General features: G+C 42.4%; 1 protein-coding gene across 2 annotated transcripts in view; it reads left to right on the top strand.

Annotated features, from left to right (window-relative positions):
* The window catches only part of ACO1 (aconitase 1), a 40687-nt gene extending 16489 nt beyond the window's left edge, over window positions 1-24198 (top strand). For both annotated transcript variants that reach the window (XM_042882824.1, XM_042882825.1), the window contains exons 4-21: window positions 4091-4228; window positions 6159-6228; window positions 6334-6517; window positions 7123-7262; window positions 8179-8350; window positions 8809-8909; window positions 9938-10054; window positions 11312-11471; window positions 16034-16169; window positions 16671-16755; window positions 16981-17137; window positions 17682-17806; window positions 18492-18596; window positions 19286-19428; window positions 20751-20898; window positions 21306-21428; window positions 22459-22644; window positions 23458-24198. In XM_042882824.1, the coding sequence (XP_042738758.1) occupies window positions 4091-4228; window positions 6159-6228; window positions 6334-6517; window positions 7123-7262; window positions 8179-8350; window positions 8809-8909; window positions 9938-10054; window positions 11312-11471; window positions 16034-16169; window positions 16671-16755; window positions 16981-17137; window positions 17682-17806; window positions 18492-18596; window positions 19286-19428; window positions 20751-20898; window positions 21306-21428; window positions 22459-22644; window positions 23458-23571 (2404 nt within the window). In that variant the 3' untranslated portion in view covers window positions 23572-24198. The remainder of the gene's footprint in view (window positions 1-4090; window positions 4229-6158; window positions 6229-6333; window positions 6518-7122; window positions 7263-8178; window positions 8351-8808; window positions 8910-9937; window positions 10055-11311; window positions 11472-16033; window positions 16170-16670; window positions 16756-16980; window positions 17138-17681; window positions 17807-18491; window positions 18597-19285; window positions 19429-20750; window positions 20899-21305; window positions 21429-22458; window positions 22645-23457) is intronic.
* Window positions 24199-25985: the final 1787 nt, after the last annotated feature.

Here is a 25985-nt window from a genome sequence, read left to right as displayed (position 1 = left end):
TGGTGCCAGTGACAGACAGACAAAAAGCAGTGGGTTCAAACTGAAAAACAGGAGGTCCCCTCTGAATGTGAGGAAATGCTTTCTTACTTTCTTGAGGGAGGAGAAGCATTGGCACAGATTGCCAGGAGACATTGCAGAGATTCTGTCCTTGGAGATATGCGTAAGCATGGGCAATCTGCTGTAGATGGCCCTGCTTGGGAAGGGTGGCTGGACCAGAGGACCCCCAGATGTTCCTGACACCTCAACCATGATTCTTCCTGCAGGGCTTCTGCTATATTTTAAAATTTTAATAGCATTCTTATAATCAGGAGTTCATAACAAATTCTTGCTACCATATGCTACTCTTGCAGAAGCTCATTCTTTGTGAGATACTGAATGGTATTAAATCATTACAGACACATCACGGACAACGTTTTTGTCTCAGCAAGTAGCACGGTAGGATACGTTGATATGCAAGAGGGTTTCCCAAATGAAATCCACTTCTGAAAATAGAGGTGTTCTATAGTCAGGTCCTTTGTTCTTTAGGAAGTCTTGAATACCTTGCTCTACCAGTAAAAGTAGTGGAGGCATGGAGGGCACTTTTCACAGAATCACAGAATGACAGAATTGTAGGGGTTGGAAGGGACCTCCAGAGATCATCGAGTCCAACCCCCTGCCAAAGCAGGTTCCCTACAGCAGGTCGCACAGGTCGGCATCCAGGCAGGTCTTGAACATCTCCAGAGCAGGAGACTCCACCACCTCCCTGGGCAGCCTGTTCCAGTGCTCCGTCACCTCACTGTACAGAAGTTCCTTCGCACATTGGTGCAGAACTTCCTATGCTGCAGTTTCCGGCCGTTTCCCCTTGTCCTGTCTCCACTCACCACTGAAAAGAGTCCGGCCTCGCCATTCTGCCCCCCACACCTCAGATATTTATAGACCTGGATCAGGTCCCCTCTCAGCCTTCTTTTCTCAAGGCTGAACAGACCCAGTTCACTCAGCCTTTCCTCATAGCAGAGATGCTCCAGGCCCTTCACCATCTTGGTGGCCTTCCGCTGGACTCTTCCCAAGAGCTCCCTGTCTGTTTTGTACTGGGGAGCCCAGAACTGGACTCAGTGCTCCAGATGAGGTCTTACCAGGGCAGAGTAGAGGGGGAGGATCACCTCCCTTGACCTGCTGGCCACGCTCTTTTTAATGCACCCCAGGATGCCATTGGCCCTCCTGGCCACAAGGGCACACTGCTGGCTCATGGCCGACCTGTCGTCCACCAGGACACCCAGGTCCCTCTCCGCAGAGCTCCCCTCCAGCAGCTCATCCCCCAACCTGTACTGGTGCATGGAATTATTCCTCCCCAGATGCAAGACTCTACACTTGCTGTTGTTAAACCTCATCCGGTTTTTTTCTGCCCAGCTCTCCAGCCTATCCAGGTCTTGCTGAATGGCAACACAGCCTTCAGGCTGTCAGCCAATCCTCCCAACTTCGTATCATCACAAACTTGCTGAGGGTGGCCACCATCCCCTCATCAAGGTCATTGATGAAGATGTTGAACAAGACCGGACCCAGCACAGACCCCTGAGGAACACCGCTGCTTGCAGGCCTCCAACCGGACTCTGCACCACCAACAACGACCCTCTGTGCTCTGCCAGTCAGCCAGTTCTCAACCCACCTCACTGTCCACTCATCTATCCCACACTTCCTCAGCTTTGTTATAAGGATGTCGTGGGGGACAGGATCAAATGCCTTGCTGAAATCAAGGTAGACTACATCCACTGCTCTCCCCCCATCCACCCAGCCAGAGACAACATCATAGAAGGCTACCAGGTTGGTCAAGCACGACCTCCCCCTTGTGAAACCATGCTGACTACTCCTGATAACCTCCTCTTCTTCCAGTTGTCTGGAGATGACATCCAGCACAGCTGTTCCATCACCTTTCCAGGGACAGAGGTGAGGCTGACTGGCCTATAATTGCCTGGGTCTTCCTTCTTGCCTTTTTTGAAGACCGGGGTGACGTTGGCTATCTTCCAGTCTTCAGGCACCTTCCCCGTCTTCCAAGACTTCTCAAAGATGACCGAAAGCGGTTCAGCAATCACCTCTGCCAGCTCCTTCAGCACCCATGGATGAATCCCATCGGGTCCCATGGATTTCTGAACATTGCTGTTACCTAGGCGCTCCCGGACCACCTCTTCCCTGACAGAAGGGGGGTCTTCCATTCCCCAGATCCTCTCACTAATCTCCAGGGTCTCAGATTCCCGAGGGGGAGCTTTTTCACTGAAGACAGAAGCAAAGAAGGCATTCAGTATCTCCGCCTTCTCAGCATCCCCCGTTACCAGCACACCCCCATCACTTAGCAGGAGAGCCACATTCTCCCTACTCTTCCTTTTACTGTTAACATACTAAAGCCTTTTTTTTTATCCTTTATCCCCTTTGCCAGATTCAATTCCAGGCGGGCTTTAGCCTTCCTCGTTGCATCCCTGCAGGCCCTGACAACATTCCTCTATTCTTCCCATGTGCTCAGACCCTTTTTCCACATTTCATGGGCCTTCTTCTTTCCCTTGAGTTTGTGCACGAGCTCCTTGCTCATCCACACAGCTCTCCTGCCACCCTTTCCCGATTTCTTCCTCACAGGGACGCACCGATCCTGAGTTTGGACGAAGAGCTGCTTAAATGCCGACCAGCTCTCACAGGCCCCCTTCCCTTGCAACACCCTAGCCCACAGGATAGCTCCAAGTAGGTCCTGGAAGAGATTGAAGTTGGCTCTCCTGAAGTCCAGGATAGCAATCCTACTTTTTGCTTTACTTCTTCCACTCAGGATCTTGAACTCCACCATCTCGTGGTCACTACAACCCAAGCTGCCCCCGACCTTTACTTCCCTGACAAGCCCTTCTCTATTAGTGAGAATAAGGTCCAGCAGTACCCCTCTCCTTGTCGATTCCTCCACCACCTGCATCAGGAAGTTGTCTTCAACACATTGCAGGAACCGTCTGGACCGCTCATGCCTGGCCACATTGCTTTTCCAGCAAATATCTGCATAATTGAAGTCCCCCAGGGACTTCAGTCCTCCAATCAGGAAGAAGATTCTCATGCATTTTACAAACCTTGGAAGAGATGGCCTTTGCCCTGAAATCAGCTGATAAACATAGCAGAGAATGGAAAGAAGGACACAGTTGTTTTTTTGCTCTGCCTGCCCCAAATTTTTTGTTTTGTTTTTGTTTTTCTTTAAAGCGTACTGGGAAGGAGAGCAGAACAGAGCAAAAGAAGAGAAACAAATTCAAGGACCCAAAGGAATGCTGAATTGAACTATTTTTTCTAGAGTCCCAGCCACGTTAATCTCCCTGATGAACTTTGATGAATTTTGGTTTTAGTTTTTCATTGTTACAGCACTCAGAATGCAGATACAGTTCAGTCTCTCCTGTTCTTCTGAATTCATCTGCCTATGAATAGAATCATAGAATCACCAAGGTTGGAAAAGACCTAAAAGATCACCCAGTCCAACCGTTCACCTATTCCCAATAGCTCCCACTAAGCCATGTCCCTCAACACAACATCCAGCCTTTCCTTGAACACCCCCAGGGTCGGTGACTCCACCACCTCCCTGGGCATCCATTCCAGTGCCTGACCACCCTTTCTGAAAAGTAATACTTCCTCATGTCCAGCCTGAATCTCCCCTGCCGTAGCTTGAAACCATTCCCCCTGGTCCTATCACTGATGGCACGAGAGAAGAGGCCGACCCCCAGCTCACTACAACCTCCCTTCAGGAAGTTATAGAGAGCAATGAGGTCTCCCCTGAGCCTCCTCTTCTCCAGGCTGAACATTCCCAGCTCCTTCAGCCTCTCCTCATATGGCCTGTGTTCCAGACCCCTCACCAGCTTTGTTGCCCTCCTTTGAACACGTTCCAGGGCCTCAATATCTTTCTTGCAGTGAGGGGCCCAAAACTGGACACAGTACAGAGAATACTGTCTCTGAAGCAGAGTAACAATCCCAAGACTTAGGGTGAGACCATAGTTTGCTTCCTGTGTGGCTTCAGGTATCTCTTCTGAGTTTCAGGACTTTGGCTGTATTTGTTTTGCCTTTTTTTTTTTCTCCTTTCACATTGTCTAATTATCTTCTATTTTAGTGGGGTACCTGCTGTTGTTGACTTTGCTGCAATGCGTGATGCTGTGAAGAAACTTGGTGGGGACCCTGAAAAAATCAATCCTATCTGTCCTGCTGATCTAGTGATAGATCACTCCATCCAGGTTGATTTTAACAGGCGGTAAGAATCTCAAAACATCTCTTACTTCTTGATGTTAGGAAGCTGGTAATGCAGTTGGTGATATTCTAAGCATTTGAACGTTGTAGAACTTGAGAAATGATGAAGTCAAAGTGTTGCATCAGTTGCTGTGAACAAAATAGAAATGTTATTCCTTCTGTGATGCCTTTCTCAGCCACACAAGCCTGGACTGAATGTCAGTAGAAACAGGCTCAGTCCAGACCTCTGGTGATCACAGTTTTCCATCATAATACTGCATTATTATTAGTTGTTCAGAAATAGCTTTTTTCCACTTGCACTTTTTGACCTTTGGGGCTTCGTGGAAAGGATAGGCAAGATTGTCTCCTTCCTTCCTTATTTGTGTAACAGCAGACCTGAGCTGCCCTGACCAGCTGTTTGCTGGTTCTCTGCCTCCCCAGGGAAGAGCACAAGATATTGATTAATATGTCTAGTAAAAGTATAGGAAAGAAGCATAATGCAGGCCGATCCTGAATGTGCTGCAGGCAGACGAATGCTCATAGACTCACAGTTAAATCTAAGACCTTTACAGAGGGTTCCTTTTACCCTGATATGTAAACACGAGTCTACCAAAATACTCTTTGGAACAGATCTTGCCAGTGCGTGTTTCTTTGTGGTTTCCTTCTGTGTACCAAACTTCTGAAGTTTGTTGGTCTGCAATTGCCTTGCCTGCAGAAATGCTCTGTATTTATTGCGCTCTGTAAGAGATAGTTTTGAAGCAGGCCTCTTAAATTACAGAAAAAAAAAAAAAAAAAAAAAGAATAAAAAGCAGAAATAAAAGATCACAAAGAACGTTTTAGCAGCGCCAATATTTCAGGGGCTCTGCTAAGTAAAAATAATGAACTTCAGAGCAGAGATGTAACATAGAACTTATTTCAGAGCGGGATGTTGATGGAAAGTTTTAAATGTAACCATTTTCTTCCTTTTTTTTTTTTTTTTAATATTTTTGGCTAAAGGCTTATAGAGGCACAAGCTCACTGCTTCAGTTTCATAACTGATGGGAGAAAAAAGGCCAAATGTTTTGACATACACTCCTGTCAAAAATAAGCTGCCTTTAAATTTTTGTAGAGGTTATTGTGAATCTTAACACTGAACAATTTAGAAACAGTCACAAAATTAAAAATGAGACTTACCAGTGAGTTAGTGGGTGTTTTAGCAGCGGTTAAATAAACTGGAAGCCTAACATTTTAAAACTTGTAAATGACATCTGCATCAGTTTTATGAGATATTTGGAAAATAGTACAATTTTTTTTTTCCCCCCACTTTCCCACTGTTTTGATCACTTTTCCTGTCTACTTTAATAACTTTCATTTTATCAGTCCTATTCAGGACTTTACTTTGATAATTTTTGGCTGGTAGTTACTTTTTGTCCCAGCGTTGTTCTGATTCTACTAGGACCTTGTAGGTGTGCAGAGAATATTGTCCAGTTCTGGGCTTTAGTTCTTTCAAACCCTTCGGCCCTAGGTTAGGGAGCTGGTATAAGTGGAAAGTTTGTTAGCCCTTTCTGTCTTAAAGCACGGGGGTAGCTACTGCTTAATTTAAACTGCAAGGTAGTTGTGTTCCAGTTCGCCTTTCTGCTTTTCTGGTTTCCTCGTATTTATCAAGGCTTTGAAAACTTCACATTGCTCTGATGCAGATGTAGTCTACCTTTTCCCAAAATACAAGATTCAAGCCAACCATGTGTATGATATGCAGACCAGTGCTCAGATTTAAACTAAACTTCTTAAGTAAGCAATATTGCTTACCTTACGAGCAGTATTGATTACCTTTGTTTTGCTGCTGTGATGACATTAAAAGCTGAAATTGATCAGCATTAAAATTAACTAATAACTCTTCTTTCACCATTTTGGCGTATTTAACCACACGTATCAGGTGGATCCTTTTGATTGTGACAGATGATTATTTTCACTTGCAGATCAGACAGCTTGCAAAAGAATCAGGATTTGGAATTTGAAAGGAACAAAGAAAGGTTTGAGTTCTTAAAGGTACTGAAGTAGTTAATCTTATTTGCATGACCAAAGATGGAACAGACGTAAATTCTTCCAGTGCTCACATGTGTTAAAAACTTTTGACTCTACGTTTTTTTTCAGTGGGGCTCTCAGGCTTTTAAAAACATGAGGATTATTCCACCAGGCTCCGGGATCATCCACCAAGTGAACCTGGAATACTTAGCAAGAGTGGTGATGGATCAGGATGGCTACTACTATCCCGACAGCGTGGTGGGCACTGACTCACACACCACCATGGTAGATGGCTTGGGAGTGCTTGGCTGGGGTATGTGAGTAGCTCATAGTGAATGGTCTGTTGGCAGAATGGTCTGTATGCTTCAAAATTATGGAATCATACAATAGTTTGGGTTAGGAATGGATCTTAAGGATCAACTAGCTCCTACCCAATTCCGTGGGCAGGGAACAACCTACATCTTTGAGTAGAGTAAACTTTCCTTCCTGTAAAACGACTTGTCTGCTTTTGATTGATAACCAGTAGTTACTGTATGTTTCACAAACAGCACACCAATGTTCTGTGCCCTGTGAGGGGTTTTGTTCTTTGCTTATTCATGCCATGTTTAAGTCTTTAAATGAAACTTTTGTTTGCTCACTGTGAAATCCAAGTCTCTTCTGAGTGAGTTACTTAGATTTATCTAATATCCCATCTGATGGCTGAGGATCAAGGCTAGAAATATGGAACTAAAGCTTAACCTTGCACAAAAAAACAGCCTTGCGAAAACCGAAGACAAACATCTGTTCACAGAGGTCTCAGCCGTGTTTTACTGTGTGCCTTCTCTCAACTTAAGTCAACGTAAAATACTTACCTCGTAGGTTTATTTGACTCTTGTGTGTCTTTCGGATAGTCTGATGGTTTAGTTCTGTTGCTTCCAGGTGTTGGTGGCATTGAAGCAGAAGCAGTGATGTTGGGCCAGCCGATCAGCATGGTGCTTCCAGAAGTGGTTGGCTATAAGCTGCTAGGAAACCCTCAGCCCCTGGTAACATCCACTGACATAGTGCTCACCATTACCAAGGTAATGAACATGCCTTTTTTTTTTGGTCATTACTGCTGAAAATGTGCTGTGTACTCAGGATCCCTGTGTATGCTTCCATGTAGTTGTTTTGATGCTTCAGACTTACTGCTCTGTGGATTGGAATCAACTACCCAAATTTGTTATGCAAATCTGTTTCCCAAAATGTAGATAAAATAGAGCAGAGTGCTGGTGCCTAAAGGCCTGTTTAATTCCTCACATGTAGGCCCATTTTGGAGCAGCACTGTACAAAGTTCTCAATTCTTCATCATCTCAAAATAAACAGAATGGCTCTCTTTTGAAGGCCACGCTTAGAATGAGGCAATGTAGAAGCTGAAAACAGTAAGTTCTACAGTCTGAGGTCTTTGATTTATGGGCATTTTGCTCACATGCTCATAATATGTTTATTCACTCTGCAGCTTGTGACTGAATTGAGAGTATCAACTGAGTCAGCCGTAATGTTGAGTTGAAGCTCAGCAGTCTGGTAGATTCGTTCATCATGGGTTGCTGGCTCTAGAGAGAACCTCCAGCTGGGGAAAGTTAATTTTTTTTTTTAAGTCCATCCAAATGTTGTGTTTTCAAACATTTGCAGTTTGATTCTTGTGGGGATGGCTATTCTTGTTCCCTAGCCTGCAAGAGTTCACTGGCAAAAGAGTGCGCACTGTTTTCTCCTTAGAGAGAGAAGTTAGGATAAATGCAGTTATTCGAAGATAGACACTAATTTAAGTGAGAGGCAGAGTATTTCAGAAGGAACACCACATGCCTGTGCCTTTTATCTTCTTGGGAATTTGCAGCTCTCTGCCTTTTTTTTCCTAATGTAGTTTACTATATATAGTTTCCTGCTTTAAAATGTGTGTAGAATTTTTACTCAAGTCTCCTGATACCTATTGATGATGTAGTCACTGTATTTTTATAACAGCACCTTCGCCAAGTTGGAGTTGTGGGTAAATTTGTGGAGTTTTTTGGTCCTGGTGTAGCCCAGCTGTCAATTGCTGACCGAGCCACCATTGCCAATATGTGTCCAGAGTATGGGGCAACAGCTGCCTATTTCCCAGTGGATGATATCAGCATTGGATACCTGGTGCAAACAGGTTAGTTACAGGAAGAGACATGGATCAAAGGCCGAAGTGAATAGAAGCCCAAAGTGTATATGGTGAAGCCTTGTTAGCTCGAAGCTTTTATCATGTATTTTTATCATGTATTTGCTTATTCAGCTTGTTTCTTGCTTTTAGTGTTAGAAGCCGTATTTAGGAAGAGCAGAATTTTAGGTTGTCTTGTAACTGTCTGCTTAGCCCTCCTTGAACAAGGGCTGTCCAGATTACAGAAGCAGGAACCTAAGCTGCTTTTGTTCTGCAGAAGCCACTGTCTGCTCAATTAATCTCTTTCTAGGGAGTCCCTAGTACATGTGTTGGAAGAGTCCTTTTGTGCACAGTGCAGTGTGGAATAGTGTTCACAACAGTGTGAAATAGCCTGTACTTTCTGTCAAGTAGTTGTTCCTCAGGTCCACTTGTGTTTTTGTTTTTTGTCCTGTATCTGGTTTTCGCCACAGGCCGTGATAAAGAGAAAGTTCTGTGCACCAAAAAGTATCTTGAGGCTGTGGGAATGCTGAGAGATTTCAAGAACTCCTCTCAGGATCCAGACTTCACACAGGTTAGAAATTACTGTGTTTTGGCTCCTTTTTTTTATGACCTGCCCTATTTTAATGTGACTGTTGTCTCTTTTTTAAAGTAACTAAAACTAATCAAAGTACTCCTCCTTCTGTTCCATTGACTTTATCTGTACAGCTGTCTTATTCCACTGAGTTCTGAATTGAGCCAGCTAGCTGAGTCTCCAGATGTGAAAATTTGGTCATCAGTATAGACTAACTGTCAGCTGAACTTTAGCTGCTGCAGATAGCATGACTGGTTCCATGTATTTTTGAGAACTCTGGTCCAGAAATGAACAGAGCTCTTGAAGATAATGCAGATGTGTTCTCTGTAGGCCTTGTCTCATGTTTTTCCCTTGCATGTTCAGCAACTTACTTTGCTGCATGATAAGGAGACTCCAAAGCTTTGTTTGCTAACTGGATACCGAACAAGCTCTTTTCTGTGCAACAAAATCAAGATCATAGTCTACATCTAGGCAACTCAAGATTAGTTCAATTTTTTAACTTATGTTCAGTTTTGCATGCTTATTAAAAAAAAAAAAAAAAATAGAAAGAAACACTATAAAAACAAAGTTGAAACGTGGGTGGGGAATAAGAAACTATGATAGTGTTTTTGTTTTCCTAATAGTTCTCTGAATATTTTCCCTAGGGTGCACATAAGTAGCCTGTTCTGGTTGATGCCAGTATCAGAATTCCTCCTCAGCATTGTTTTCTGAAAAGGATCCTGTTACTAGTATGTGAAAGGACGTAATTCTCTACACCATCTACATTGTTCAGATGATTCCATCACACACTGAGCTTTCAATGATTGGGCTACTTCTGGGAGCCACACCTGGGAGTGAGCAGGGTCTTAGTGTAGAACTGTTCCTACTCTTCTGATCTGTCCCTTCTCATATGTCTCTGATGATTCTCACAAACATAACCATGTGCAGGCTTAGCATTAATTCAGCAATGAAGCAGAGCTCACGTGTGACTTAAGTGGCTTCAGCTTGTCATAAGTGCTGAATCCCTCTCTGCTGTTCTTACTGAATAGGTTGTTGAGTTGGATCTTCATACTGTTGTGCCTTGCTGCAGCGGACCAAAAAGACCCCAGGACAAAGTTGCTGTGTCAGATATGAAGAAGGACTTTGAGACTTGTCTGGGAGCAAAGGTGACTGGGAACATATGTGTCTACAAACTACCGTATGCTTCTAAAATAGTTTAGGAACTACATTCTGGGATTGACTAGTTTGTTCCTTGCTTTCCTGTTGAGAAGTGAATGAAAGTGCTTGATTGGTGTTTGAAGGCAGGATAGAAAATGATGTCAGTGTTCCTTTTGAACGTTCTTTCACCTGGAACTGTTGGCTGTCTTACTGAAGTACGGTTCCTTCTGATTTTAGACCAGTCTTAGGCCTAATGCAGGTTTGTTGTGTGATTGGGATCTCTAAAAAAAAGCTATGTTGGGTACTGTTGTAGTTTGGACAAAGTAGCTGCTGCACTGACCTGTGTGATGGCTGGCCAGCTCCACATCAGGGCTTTCAAAGTGTGTTAAGTCTTGAGATCTGCAAGGTATTTTTGCATTCTCTACTCAAGTTCAGCACTTCAAAGCTAATTCTGTCTATGACTCTTTCACATTGATGTTAGTGACAGAATAAAAGACATTTAGAGAATATTGTGACTTCTCTCTACATCATCCAGTGAAAAATTGTAATTGAAAGAAAAGCAAGATTTTAGTTCAAAATATTAGGCCCAAACTTGTACACTTACAAAATCAGTTTGAATCTTTACTTGATATGGTACCCCTCCCTGATAACCTCATAGAATAACTCTACCTGCTAAATAGCAGTGCAGCACTTCAGCGATTTAAATCAAGAAGTTTTAACTGCAGTGATTTGTTACGTTTCTAATTGCACTAAAGGACCTTATCATTCTAAATCTCTAAAATTACTGCTTTATGCTGCAAACAGTGTCTTCTTGCTTTTTATCAACTGTCTCAAATCATTTTGCAACATATGTTTGTGTTTTTTGATTTTTGCAGCTTAAAAGTTGTTCATATTATGCCTAAAATCTCAGACTAGGCTGTGTAGCAAGACTATCTTGGGGAATCTTTGCTTTCCAGTATGTGATCAGGAATCCAGAGCAAGTAGGTCAGAAGCACCTGAGCATACTAAAGGGGAATACATTCATGCAGGAAGAAAACCCAAACACTTTTGCTTTGAAGGCTGTTTTACCAGTAAAAAGAGAGTGGAATATAGAGCAATGGAAATTATTTTTGTCCACCACTTTGACCAAAGATGCAAACCTCCAGCACAGTGCAAGCACTGGTGTGACTGCACACACTTCTCATTCAGGAAGTTTGCGGCTGATTTCCAGTCAAATTATTAACATTGGAGGCATCCTTTTTGATTCTTTCTTTTTCCTCTTACAGCAAGGATTCAAGGGATTCCAGATTGCCCCAGATCGACACAACAGCATAGTCAAATTTAACTTTGAGGGCTGTGACTTCGAGCTGTCTCATGGTTCAGTAGTGATTGCTGCCATTACAAGCTGTACTAATACCAGTAACCCCTCAGTCATGTTGGGAGCAGGTAAGTATATCTGCTTGGTTTTATGTGCAGTAGTCTTTCTATGGCTCTGGCTGTGTGTTGTGAAGACAAAGACAACCCTAACTCTGTTTTCATCATTTGGCATACTAGAATTGAGAGTAGTCCTTAGGGAGTAGCAGAAGAAATTCTGGACATAGTAGCTGGAAATGTGGGTTGAAGTTTTTCCTGCACTGTTTTCTCTCCAGGTCAAACTGGAGCTGAATTAACCAGCACCTCTGACACTTGATTAGATGCACAAAAACAGCTCTGTAGATCTGTGATAGAAGCTGAGGAGGGACTACTGAAAGTCAGCACTGCAGGGAAAGGGTCTGTGAAGAAGGGTCTGTTGGTTTAAATCTGGAGGTGCTCTTATTTGTCAGCGGAGTATGAAGCATATGCTTAGCTGTATGAACAATTGTCTGAGGGTAGGTAAGGACACATAAATGAGGAAAAATGTCCTCTCTGGAATTTCTGTCCCCCAGAGCCTTGTCATTTTCACTTGAACTGTATCCAAGAAATGGTCCTAGGTGAACTTTTTTCTCCCACTCTCTTGCTTGTCACCATTGAAATACTGTCATATAATACAGTTGGTGTGAATATGAATAGATAAAATTTGAGCTAAGGTAGTTGTACCAAACAAGTTGCCTTATACATTTGTCTGTCAGTAAGATACAGCTCGTGTTTCAGCAATGTACTGTTTCTCTAAGGTGATCTTCAGATGTATTGAAGAGAAGTATTGAAATGATTGAATGTATGGGAAGGATTCCCACCAGTAGGGATCAGCAGTGCCATAGTATAACTCATGGTTGATAGCAGTGTAAATCAGAAAGTATCACTTAAAAGAGTTCATAAGGGAAGCTATCTCTTGAAATCAATAGTATTTGGTTATTGTTGTTATTTATTTACATGTCTCTACTGCTAAGAATCTAGAAATTGACTCTTACAGAAAGCCATTCAGTTGATGTTAGAATCATTGCTTCTACTTCTCTTGAGAGGCAAAACACAAATTCAGCCTGAGATTTCACCATCAAATAAATTAATGAAAGCATGACTAAAAGGACATGGCAGGTGAAGCCCTTTCATTATTTCACTTTCAGAACCATTAAATAAATAAATTAAAAGGACATGATGACTGAGAAGGTGTATTACTCACACATCTAATTTCCAGAACTATGAATTAGTAACTTAGGAACTTGTAACAGCGTGGCTGTCCCCACTGTTTTCACTGAGGTGCAGGCTCATTACCTGTGTCTGCCCTGTTGGAGCTGCAGGTGCAAGTTGAGCAGTGCTGGGTTGCCCAGGGCTGCCAGGCAGGTGGCATAAGAATGGCAGCTGCCCGCATTGCAAAAGGATTGATTAAGGAAAGACAGGGTGGCCCAGGGAGCCTGCAGCTGTGGTGCTTGTGGGAGCTGGAGAAGCTCCAACGGTGATGGGCCAGTTGTAAAACGGTGTGCCGTGAAAGATAGAGCACTGTGAGGTGGAGGAGCAGGAATAGCAGCCAAGGTCTGGCTGCTGCTTGGTGGCAGCAGGGAGGGGGCTGGTACTTTTCCCTCCCTGCTGCAGCAGCAGGGTCTGGCAGGGTTGGAGCGGTGCTGTATGGGGCTCAGGTGGTGGCTTTCTTGGAGCACTTGAGTGGTGGGGGACCAATGGGTACCACATTGTCCGTGTGCCTTCTTCCTTTTCTGCCACCAGCAGGCTCCTTTTGTGCTCTGCTCTGCTCCCCGTGTGGGGTGGGTACCTGCGCTGCTCCTCAGGTGGTTTGTGTTCAGATCTCTCTGCAAGGCAGACTCAGCCAGGGCATCTCTCTTCTGGGCAACTCTTGGCTTGCAGTGTTCAAGTAGTTGTGGATAATCTCTCTTGAAGCATGGCTTATAGTTGAAGAGTAACTAAAAAATGCAAAGTAGAATAGCTGCTATCATTTTGAGGTTGACAGACAGCAAGATACAGGAACTAAAACAAATTTCTAAAGACAGGTATTGGTATTAGAATGTCTGTTGGTCAGTTTAATGCTACACCTTAAGCTGACTAAAACAAGATAAGTTGCAGATATATGTGAATAAACAGACTAAACATATCCTGATTTTTCTATCTTTGATATATTTGATACGACCCAAATATATTTTATCCGTGTTTCTACTACTCAGCAATGCTAGCTACCTTAAAATACCTGAAAACAGACAGAAAGAAATAAAGACCAGAATGTTTTCTGTTGTCCTCATCTCCTGTGTTGCCAAGACTTAAGTTATTGGACCTGCCATCCCTCCCACCAGAATGCTGTGGGAGTTGGTTCATTTAGGAGCAACTGATGTACCTTTCTATGAGCAGCAAGTGCTTCTTCCTCTGCTGCAAATTCAGGAAGTGAGGGATGCCTTTTGCAGTCACGTTTTATTTTGGGGAATCTGTGCAGATTAAATCAATGAATCGAGCTTTTCTTGGTTTCAGTCTGAAAGACTCTCAAAGGTCCTTTCCTACCCAGTACTTCTACCTTAGACATTTATTCAAGGATTGCAGCATAGTAAATAAGTAAGGCTATCCAGTGGTCTTAAATTCCTCACTTTCAACCAGTAGCCAGAGATTCTGTGAAAAGCTGATGGCTGAGAAGATACTTCATTTGCCAGAGCTCTCCTCAGAAGAAACATGAGGTAAACATTTGTTTTCCTCTTCATCTGTAAAAATTTGTGATCTGTTTTCTCCCACCTTCAATGCTCCAGCAGCATCACAGGCCGTCTCTGTGTCCTGCACCTTTGAGAGGAACAAGGTTAGTGTTTCCCAGTTCACTTGCCCTTAACGGGACAACTGGATCAGGTCCATCCTGATAATGATCACAATTGTTGTTCTTCTGAGGATTGAGAAGTGATTTTCCTGCAGGCAGACCATCTTTGCTCAGTTTTTTTCCTTTAGTTCTAGCTGGGTGTATCCTTCAGTTGTTCCACCAGTGCAGCATAGTTTCCCCAAACCTTTGGCTTCCAGGCTAATGGTATGCATTTTACTTCTCTTTGCTGTGGCATGGAGATTCTGGTCTTTCGGCCTAATTAGCTTACTAGCTTAAATTTGATGCTTAAATTTGAGTTTGATGCACAGAAGTCTCTGCAGATGCTATCAAGTTAGTGCTCTGAATGCATTCACTGCAGCGTAATACACAGCAGCCTGAAAAATGCAGTGCCAAGGATCTCAGCACACTGACTCAGATTCAGTAGCAGCTGTAACCTTTGCTGCCTTGCTCTTTGGCCTTGTCAAGCAGGGAAAGAATAATTCTCTCATTCTCTGTTAACTGTTTATACACTACCTTGTTGAGAACCCTCAGAGATATCCGCAGGAAGGGTGATAATTTCTTATTCAAAGTTGAGTTTTAAATTAAATAAAACATACAGTGCTAAAAGAAATGCAAAATACGGGCAGTTCTTTCAATCTACAAAAGGATGTTCTGTGCTCTAAATGGTATGGGGAGGCTGTATGTTTGTGTGGGCAGTGTGCATATACTGTAGTAGCCTTGACAGCCTAGTCTGATTTTGTGAGAGTTGGATTGAGATTTCTCTGAGTAACTGAAGTTCTGTCATTTCCTTGCGTGGTTTAGAGCTTGATTTTGTGTTTCAGAGCTGATATTTGCAGGAAAGCAGAAGCCAAAGCTTTCAGAGGGGCTGTCAGCCTCTCAGATCTTAGTGTGATCATTTGTTCGTGGTTACCGAGTATGCAGGAACTCCAGTTTACAACAGCTGTCTCTGACAGCTAGGTGGCCTCAGCCATTTCAAGAATGGGGCTACTTTTTGATATATAATCTACTGCTAGGCCTCCAAGTATAATGGTCTGGGCCTTCTCACAGAGTACTCTAAGAGGAGTTCTCCATGGCATGTCTAATAGTACCGAACAGCTGACAAAAAGCAAATTAGTGTGATGATTATCTTTCTGCTGGAGCTCCTGCTGGGTCAGAGCAGAGCTCACGTATACTTTCTCATGCAAGTAGGTGTGTTTTGGAAAAAAATTACCATTTACAATTGAAAAAAGGTAAAAATTACTTGTTGGGCATTGCCAGCACACATGAACTCTCATTTAAGTGGAAGAAGGTCAGAATCAGTACGTTTCTGGCAACATATCTATTCCACTAGATCATCTCCATGCACACTGCAAATAAGGACTGGTAAAATAGCACTCTAATAATGAATTGTGATGATGACAGCTGCTGCACTCGGAAGCAATTTGTGTGAGTGCACCAATAGGTTGGTTGTTATTTCAGCACTAAGCTGCCAGAGGTGGGAAGGTAACAATCCTTCATTTTTGGTGAGATGTTTGTCTTATGGCTATTGTTTGTTTAACCATTGGAGTTCTGAATGTCTGCATGACACCGCTGTGTGAGTGCATTTTGTTGAGTGTAATTTCCCATGAGAAACAGAAATTGCAGACTGGGTTTACAGTTCAACAGTGCGTTTGTACTCTAGCCGGTTACTCTGTAATCAGTGCTGTAGTCCTTTTCGGCTCTCCAGTTATTTAATGACACTGCTGTTAACCTGTTGATCCACCAAACTATTCCACGTCCAGGAAAAACTGCAACTATCCTTTGCATTTTTCAGGATTGCTTGCCAAGAAAGCTGTTGAAGCTGGTTTGACAGTGAAGCCTTACATCAAAACTAGCCTGTCCCCAGGAAGTGGCGTTGTCACTTACTATCTGAGAGAGAGTGGAGTCATGAGTTACCTTTCTCAGCTGGGGTAAGTAAGCCTTTCTTACTGTTGTCCAGTGTGTAACTGTAAGCACTGCCAAGTGTTGCAGTGGAATAACTCTTGGTCTGCACAGATTAGAAGATAGGCAGATGCTCTACAACATGCTCCTGTGTGAATTAGTGCATTGCTGTTGTGCTGGCTGACTTAGTCCCAAGCAGGGAAAGGGCTTACTGCCTTCTTGAAGACTCATGTTCCTATGCAGGAGAATGGATTCTTTTTCAAGAATAATTGCTTTAAAATAGCATAAATGGCAATATATTGTTGTTCATCTTGCTAGATAGCAGTTTCCCAGCTCTTTGCTCTGTATACATGGAGTGTCACTGCAGTAATAAAAAGTGGTCATTCTGGAAAATGCTGTTTTCAGCAGCAGCGGATTTGTTAAAACAGTACATCTTCTGAAAGTAAGCTAAGGAGTTAATTGCTAAGGTGTTAAACACCTAACTCCAAAATAGTTTATTAATTCCTTGATGATTTCCACGCTCTGTCTAGGTTTGATGTCGTGGGTTATGGCTGTATGACTTGTATTGGCAATAGCGGACCCCTGCCAGACTCCGTTGTTGAAGCCATCTTACAGGTATGCATCAGTCAGATTTCCATGTGCATTCTATATAGGTAAGTTATTCTCTGTGCAGTATTGAGCTTAACCTTGTCAGGTGTGTACGAAGTAAATGCAGTTTTCTTTGGGAGGTACCTGGGGATCGTTTGGAAGGAGACAGTTCCTTGTCATCTTACTGATGTTGCAGCATGATGCAACTCTGCAAACCTGCTGCACCAGCTTCCTTGTCTCAAACTCTTGCAGGGAGACCTCGTAGCAGTGGGTGTTTTGTCTGGCAACAGGAACTTTGAAGGGCGTGTGCATCCCAACACCCGTGCTAACTACCTAGCCTCCCCACTGCTGGTCATAGCCTACGCAATTGCAGGGACTGTCCGGATTGACTTTGAGAAAGAGCCTTTGGGTAAGACATGGGGTGCTTCTTCTCATACCTCATAAATGGAACTAGTTGGAATTGAGCTCTTAAGAGACGTTTGTCCCACGGAGATACTCCAAATGTGTGAGCACGTCTGGGATACTAAGCATGCAGTTGTCAAGCAGGAGAGCAAAAATTGGTCTATATGTTGGAGGAAGGGGAAAACCATGTTTGCCTTATGTTCTAATTCCATGGGAGACATTTTGATTACATATGGGTGGTGGTTTTTCATGAGCAGCCCGATCTAATAGACTTTCTTTGAGTAGGCAATTCAACCTGACAAACTTTGTAGTCCTTTCTAACCTAAATTATTGTACAAATATTCTGAAAGACCAATAGAGATCACAAAAGTAGGCATATGTACAGGCAACAAGTTCGTGAGGCTATCATCTGTCAGATCCTTGTAGTTGAAAAAGGGTGTTTCTCGTGAGTTTTTGTTGGGTTGGAAGGAACGCACAGCTGGAAGGCACACTTTCATTTTTCTTAATGGAACATGTATATAACATGTATATAACATTATCAATTTATATAGGAATAAATGCTTCAGGGAAGAAGATTTTCCTGCAAGACATCTGGCCAACACGAAATGAGATACAGGCTGTTGAGCGTCAGTTTGTTATTCCTGGGATGTTCAAGGAGGTCTACCAAAAAATAGAGGCAAGTTAATCCTTTGGGAAGTGGTTTTATTTATGTGCTGTGCCATTCTGAAGATGTTAAGTGAATAGGTTTAGACAGTGAAAAGAACCTTTTCCTTCTGTTTCTGTTGCTCTGGTTGTGGCAATATTCAAGTGAGGTTTTATTTATTATTGCAAATGACTCCTAGCTATGTAATTAGTTCTTATGGCTGGTCGTGTCCTGAATATTGCAGATTATGGGCTTTAAACAGTTATTTTAGGCTGATATTAGAAAGTGAGATGTTCCAGCCTCACAGATATTTTTCTTCAGATGACATAAAATTCATCTGCATTACTTGATAGCATTAATGGCAGAGAAAAACTTGTACTTGGTAAGGTATTCCTGTAAGTCTTCCTCAGCTACTGAAACAAAATGTTCTTGGGGTTTAAGTGGTAGAAAAGTTTCTTTGAGAGTTATAAAATGTTGTCTGCCTTCATAACATAGATAAATGCTAGAAAAATGGGCGAGTAGCTCTTCGTCTGCAATGAAGGGAGTGAGCTTGCATTTCCTTACCTGTTCTTCTAATAGGTAGAGTCATTAAAACAAAGCAAAAAAGAATAGAGTGGCACAAGAACTTCCCAAAAGCCTGAAAAAATACAAGGCTTTTGCAGAAATCAAATCTGTTGCTTCTGAAAACTTAGAGATGGAATGTTTACATGTTTTTCAGACAGTAAATGAATCTTGGAATGCCTTAGATGCTCCCTCTGACAAGCTGTATACTTGGAATCCAAAGTCAACATACATCAAGTCTCCGCCTTTCTTTGATGGTCTGGTAAGTGTGCACTCCCCCTTCGAATCAGGCCAAACGCTACAGCAACCATGACTAACCTGGAGGGTGAAGCAGGGGCGCATCAGGGCGCCCAGAAGCATCCATGATAGCCTGCTGAGACTTCATTTCTGAGCTGTTATCATCACACTCATTGTATTCATTTTAATACACAGGCACAAGCCAGTCTAAAAATTGCAAGGATTCTCTGCTGCTTCAAGAGTTTTGAACATACCCCTTTTCTTGTTAAGCTGGGATAGTTTTAAGTAGTAACAGAACAAATGAAGGAAAAAGAAAGGAACCCATATATATTCTTGCCTGCATTTTGCACTAATTAGTTCAGCACTCAGATGCAGTTTCAGCACTGTTTAAAGGAAAATGCAGATTTCAGTGCATGCAGATGTCCAGGAATCGTGGATTTTCCTCTGTGTTCATGCATGTGCTGTTGAAGCCCTCAGCTAGCTTTTTTGCCTCATCTATTTTATACATACACGAATTTGCTGACAGAGAGCCAGGATGTCATACTTGGTTTAAGAATGACTGTATCTTTCATACCATTTTTTTCTTTATCCTAACTTACATGTAAAGGGAGGCTCTATTTTGCAGATTTCTTCTACATATTTTGTCTTTTTGAGAAAGGTAAGGGAATTGTGTATCATATTAAAATCATGTTCTTTGTACTTGTGGTGGCTTAGACTTTGGCTCTGCAGACGCCCAAAACTATAGAAGATGCTTATGTCCTGTTGAATTTTGGAGATTCTGTGACAACGGACCACATATCTCCAGCTGGGAATATAGCAAGGAATAGTCCTGCAGCCCGTTATTTGACCAGCAGAGGGTAAGTAGTACATTCTTGTTCCTGTTGCAGATTGGGAAGAGGAAACGAGCCACAGTTACTATGCCATGTTATGGACACACATCAGCTGTCTGTTCACAGACACTTGTGTACCTTGGATGATGCTCGGAGAATACGTAAAAGAAGAAGAGAAAGCATTCCTGTGTTGTTTCAGCGTTTGACACTGGTTCTAAAAGCTTGTGTAGGGTGTGCAGATGTATTCAGCTTGAGAACTGAAGATGTTTGTATGGAATATGATGGTTCGGAATGGTCACAGTCCTTGGGGTCAAAAACTGGTTCTGCACTCACTTATAGCACGTACAGCAATTTCATAGAGCTAGGATATCACGAACTACAGAGTTTTGGGTTTCAGTGCAGCTGCAATGACTGGCACAGCTCTTGCCTTTAGCCTAGAAGCTGTTGTAAACTGCTCCTTTGCTATGGACAGGCTGTCAGTTCAGTACTGTGGGTTCAATGTAAGACAAAACCAGGCCTTGCTGAGTCTCCCTATTCACTCTTCAATGTAATGTGATAAGTTGTTTATTCACTGGTTTAGCTTTGCTTACAAATTCTGTGGAGCTTTGAGGAACAGTACTTACAGCTTAGAAATTAAGTATTTTCACTAGATTTAATAAATTTGGAGAGAAAATTGGTTAAAACTGTGCAGTCCACTGATGATTAACTGTTTTGGCTTCTTTGGCCCACTTTGAAATCTAAATAGCTCCCTTCTGAGTGTAGTCCAATATAAACAGTTCAATTTTATGTCATATTGTTGTGACTTTTTTTTCTTTACTGATCGAGGTAGAATCTCCTTTAATTCCCACATCCATATTTTTAAACATAGTTTTTCTCCCTCAGGTCTCACTTCCAGCAAAGATTCTCTCTTTGCCCTATAGGTATTTATCACAGTGGTGTCTCTACCTCTAGATGCTGTGGTAATACAAATAACCATGACAAATTTCAGTAGCCAGCTATTGAGTGAAGCTGAGAAAAGCTGCCTCATGATTCGTAAGGAAGGATTGTATTGCTTCTTCTGACCCAGAGATAGCAGTATCTCTGCATTACTGTTAGATATGTTTTGTAGGGCACAGGATGAGAATACCAGTACAGCTGCTTTCTATGTCCAGGCTAAGTAGGCCTGTTCTTTTTTCTTCTTTTTTTTAATTTTTTTATTTTTCTGTTCTTTTTTTCTTCTTTAAATAACCGTAGAAACACCAGAGAACTGGGTGCTGCTGCCCTGATAGGAGCGATCCATAGCTGCTTCAGGGACACTAGCTCATGACTGCATTTAAACCAACAGCCCTGCTTTTCTTTTTCATTAATAGCTTGACTCCTCGAGAGTTCAATTCCTATGGTTCTCGCAGAGGGAATGATGCTGTTATGGCCAGAGGAACATTTGCTAACATTCGTCTGGTGAACAAATTTATTGATAAACAGGGACCTCAGACTGTCCATTTCCCTTCAGGAGAAACAGTAAGTATACACGCCGCTTTAAAATGAGGCTCCTTGGCAGTAAGTGGGATTAGCATTAGATTTGCTTCGTACAGCTTACATCATTAATTTCAGCACCTTTTAAGTAAAGCTGAGGAGGAGACTGAAGATTTCATTGACTCAGGGCAGCAGGTCACACATACCTGCATAAGGTGGTGCTCTGAGGCTCAGCAATGGAGAGCAGAAACTTGTGGTGAGAATGGAAAGTGTGGGCTGTGGTAGAAATGCCTTCAGGCTGGGAGTCACGAAGCACCATGTAACTTAATGTGCAGTTAAGTGGCATAAAGTGTGGGCTTCAGCTCTCAATGTGAAAACACAGTTTTCTTATTTCTATAGAAGTGTATTTTCACCCACAGTAGTATATAAAGTGTTTTGTATTTTCATTGCAGCTGGATGTGTTCGATGCTGCAGAAAGATACAAGCAGGCTGGCCATCCTTTGATTGTGCTGGCTGGGAAGGAATATGGTGCAGGAAGCTCAAGAGACTGGGCGGCCAAAGGGCCGTTCCTCTTGGTAAGTAACTCAAGTGATGTAGGAGGAGGATAATACTTAGAAGTTTGTTCATTTTTTCAGGAAGAGTAGCTTACAGCATTATCTTAGGTAGCTTATTCTCACTCTGGATATCAGAAGCTATTCTGAAGTACAAGCTGAGTCCAAGAGCCACAGTACGTTTGCAGATATATTCAAGTATTCATAGAGCCCATTCAGGCAGGAAGACATGACAGAACTTCAGCTAGCTTTCCATACACCAGAAAGGCCATTTTCTTTAATCTTGCATCATACAGCCCAATAAACCTTGGGTCTGCTTCAGGCTGCTTTCTTCAGCTCGCTTATCAGAGAAGATATAAAGTGTAATAAGTGAAGTATTAGTGAACTTTAAATTTAGCATTGCTTCACCATGCAGGTTTCAGGAAGTCCTATCAGTATTGTTATTGGATCATGGTGTAAATCCAGGTACAGTGGAACATCTGTCTTATTCTGTATGCTGTCCTACATTATTCAGCAGCCAAGGTGATTCAAGTTTTCTTGGTATGCAGTTTTTGAATGCAACAGTTGTGTGCATTTTTAAGCAACGAATTAAGAGGGTTAGTGTTTAGGGTTATGTCTGCCTAAGTTTTTAAAATTACTATTGCATTGGTGAAGTTTGTGTAAACTGTATTTGCACATGAACATGTAAAGATCAATGACACTGCACCCTGGAATATGCAGGGTAGGAGGAGAACACTGAAGTAGCAAAAATTACAAAAATAACTACTGGTACTCTACGTGTGACACAAAGAAGTCTACAAAAAACACACAGGAAAATTACACAGAATTCCCAGAAAAGTGCGTGCAGTTTTTTGGCAGTCTTTCTTCTTAAGATGTTTAGAAGTTGACATATAATCAAGTTATTGTGGGCAATCCGCTGATTAGCAGTACCTACTGACCAGCAACAGTCAGTAAGTGAAGGGTGGGCACCTCAAACATCCCAGTCCTATTCCTGTGAGAGCAGAAGGTCTATCCTGAGCCATCTGGATAAGCACACCCATTGTGTACTTCTCAGGGCGTCAAGGCTGTGCTTGCTGAAAGCTATGAGAGGATTCATCGGAGCAATCTTGTGGGGATGGGAGTGATTCCTCTGCAGTATTTACCTGGGGAGGATGCAAGGACTTTAGGACTCACTGGAAGAGAACGTTACACGATTATAATTCCTGAAAGTCTAAAACCACAGATGAATATCGAGATCAAGGTATGAAATGCCTGAGGGCTGCCACGGTTTCTCTTGAATTAACTGTCTCTTCAAACTGTGTCTTCTCCAGTAATCTCTTTTTTCAGGAAGGCAAAAGAATTGAGGGCAGGGGATTGGACTAGATGATCTTTTGATGTCCCTTCCAATCCCTGGCATTCTGTTATTGTGAGGAAGCAGTAATTCTGAAAGCAGTGATGGGAGATAAAAGCAGCATTCCCAAACAGCTTAATTCAGCACAAAGCAGTCCTGTATTGTGGAGTAGCCTACAAATGTTGTCTACGTATGCCCAATTAATGTCCTGAAACTGGGAGAGCATAGATCCCAGTGATTCATCACTTTATTGTAAAGTCACTGATGAGAGCAGCTTTCAGCAAAACTGACGTAGTTTGATTCGCTTCCTGCTCCTGTCTTTCTGCTTTTCTTCTTCCCGTACAGAGCTCCAGTGAATGCTAATGCAATTAGAGTTACTGTTGTACCTAAGCCAGGAGAATGACTGCACAGAAAAACATGAAGTTATTGTAACCACTTAATTGGGTGGTCAGCTTACATGCAGCTTACATACTAGGCTTGTGTCGACCTTAAATCAGTTAGAGACAGTAAGTGCAGTGCAAGGAGTCTCCATATTGTTTCAAGCCAACTTGCTCTGAAGATGTTGGCTGTGGTCTGGTGTGGCCCCTTGTCTTAAAAAAAAAGCACTGGTGTCCACTTGCTGTTCATCTGAGCTATTCAGATTAGAAAACTATCATAATAGCCTGTATTTTACTGTCGTGTGGTAAGTTCTGCTGCTTGAACAACTCTCTTTAACCTCAACAGCTGGATACTGGGAAAACCTTTCATGCCATCATGAGGTTTGACACGGACGTGGAGCTCACTTACTTCCACAATGGAGGCATTCTGAACTACATGATTCGTAAAATGGCGTCTTAATCAAAAATGCTGGGCGCAGGCCTGCTTCTGGTGAGCACGGCAAAACTAATCAGTAACAATGAAGTGAGAAGAGCGAACCGTACAGTGAACAGCGGCATCTTGGATTTGATTTGTTCTTTTAAACAAGCCTTTTGAAAGGCTTGTTGACCATGCTGAATGATTCTGTGCATCAGGAAACTTGTCACTTTTGCCCATTAAAGAAGACAACTTTTCATTAGTTTTGAATGGCGACTGAAAATTGTAGTTGGCTTGACTTACCCTAGAACATGGTGCAAAGGTCATTAAAATGCTGACAGAATCTGTGGAACTATTGAAGATCATATGCTGGTTTTATGTATTTGGTCCATTTCCTTTGACTGCTAAGTTCAGTTCTGCGTTATATTTAGTGGTCCAAAAACTAACCGACGGCATACATCTAATTTTTATTCCTTCCTGATTATCTGATATTGACTTCCTTTCTTATTCAGCTGACCAGATTCTGAATCTAATACTGAAATTAATCATCTAGCTGTTTATTAATTCAAAAGAAGATGTGAACTCTGTTCCTTTAAAATCTAAGCCTTTGTGGAAAGGTGGACCTATGGGGATAATATTTCTAATGGATAAAATTAAACTTATTTTCAAAGAGTTCAGTGTGCTGTTTCATGTTATCCTAGGTACTAAGATACAGAAGAAAGCTTCAGCCTTATTTTCTCGCTGTCCCTAACTGGATCAGGACCCCACCAATCGTATCCTGTTGTATTTTAATTCTCACTTGTTTCTTTGGACAGTTAACATGAGGCAGGATGACAACGAAAACCGTCCAACACGAATGACCTTCTGTAGCTCAGCATGATACTGCTGATTTAATTCCCTCTCCTGCTTTGTGTCCTCAAGAAAATAATTTACCACAATTCCAAGATGTACATCAGCAAGTTTATGACAGTGAGCACCCAGTAATAGTAATATGGTCACTGAAGTCATACCCATGTACAGTGATAACAAATACCTTCTTACTCGGAGATAAACAAGGTGATAGCACTAACAATTATTCCTAACTGTATGTGGAGCAACTGCCAAAACAATTAACAGGAGAGAAATTCTTTCAGAGCAATCTCTCATTACTTACATTTTCAGTGCACTTTGCTCCTGCTCTGTTGGCGTGGGGTGCAGTGCAATTAGTTTTGAAAGAAATCAAAGGACTGGAGGAGGGGACAGAGATTACATTGTACCTGCAACAGCCTACTGATGCCAGCAGCACTGCTGAGGCTGCACCTGACGTAGTAATATCTCTAGTTATGGAATCCCTGAGAGAAAGAAAGGCCGGGTCTGTTCAGCTTAGGGAAGGCTTAGGGCCAGCTGAGCAACCTGTGTGCACAAATACTCAAAGGGACAGCACACAGAAGATGGACGCAGGCTGCTGTCGGTGCAACAGCAGGACTGGAAGCAATGGGCACACATTGAAACACAGGAGGTTCTGGCTGAAGATCAAGAAACACTTTCTCACCGAGGGTGACTGCGCACGTTCACAGGTTGCCCTGAGGGGTTCTGGGTGCTCCATCCTTGGTGGCATCCAAAAGGCATATGAACATGATGCTGGGCATCTTGCTGCAGGTAGGAGGCTCTGCCTGAGCAGAGACTTTGGGCAAGATGACCTCAGGAGATTCCTTCTAACCTCTGCCATTCTGTGAAACGTCTTGAGAGCTGTTAATGTGGTCATCGTTTTCAGCACTGTTTGGTAAGAAATACACAGCTTTTGGTTCAAACTATGAAAAAATAAATCATCCGACAGGCCAGTCTTCTTCAAAGTCTTTATTCCTAATATTGTTGAAAGGGAGGTATTATCGTATTGTAAATCATCCATTCTTCCATATTTCTTTTTGGAAGCAGCTGCATGAACAAATTTACTGGGTTAAAATCAATATCCAGAAGAAAGAAAGAAATTGTAGGACTGAATTGCTGACTTCCTGTACAGTGCATACAGCTTTCACAATAAAGGATAGAGACCAGGACACAACGCAATAGTGCTTAGAAGTTTATTGGTTTTAATGCTGTATGAAGTGGTTAAAGGAGGACTTGAGATCTCACTGACTAGGATCTAGCTAGTGAAAGTGACTTTTGGACTCTGAGTTAAGTTTATTGTTCAAGGTGCTTCTTCCTTCAGAGTTAAGTGTTTAAGATCATAATTCTTCCACATATATACATTGCTGCACTGTTACTGGGGGCTGGATTTGCTGACCTCTTGAGGTCCTTTCCAACTCCTGCAGGTCTGTGATGAACCATGAAAAGTAATCTGTCATTTTGGTTCCGGAGACATTGAAGATTAAGTGCTTTGAAGTGTACAGGTTTAGCTTTCCTCTGAAGCAACTTCTGTTTTTCTTAGCAAAGACTTGGACAGAGGTGGGGAGAAGGGATTTAAACACTGATAGTTAGAC

The sequence above is a fragment of the Lagopus leucura genome, unplaced genomic scaffold, assembly GCF_019238085.1.
Source record: "Lagopus leucura isolate 7727_CA_CO unplaced genomic scaffold, USGS_WTPT01 Super-Scaffold_100036, whole genome shotgun sequence".
Taxonomy (NCBI): Eukaryota; Metazoa; Chordata; class Aves; order Galliformes; family Phasianidae; genus Lagopus; species Lagopus leucura.
This window is presented reverse-complemented; position numbering and strand designations above follow the sequence as displayed.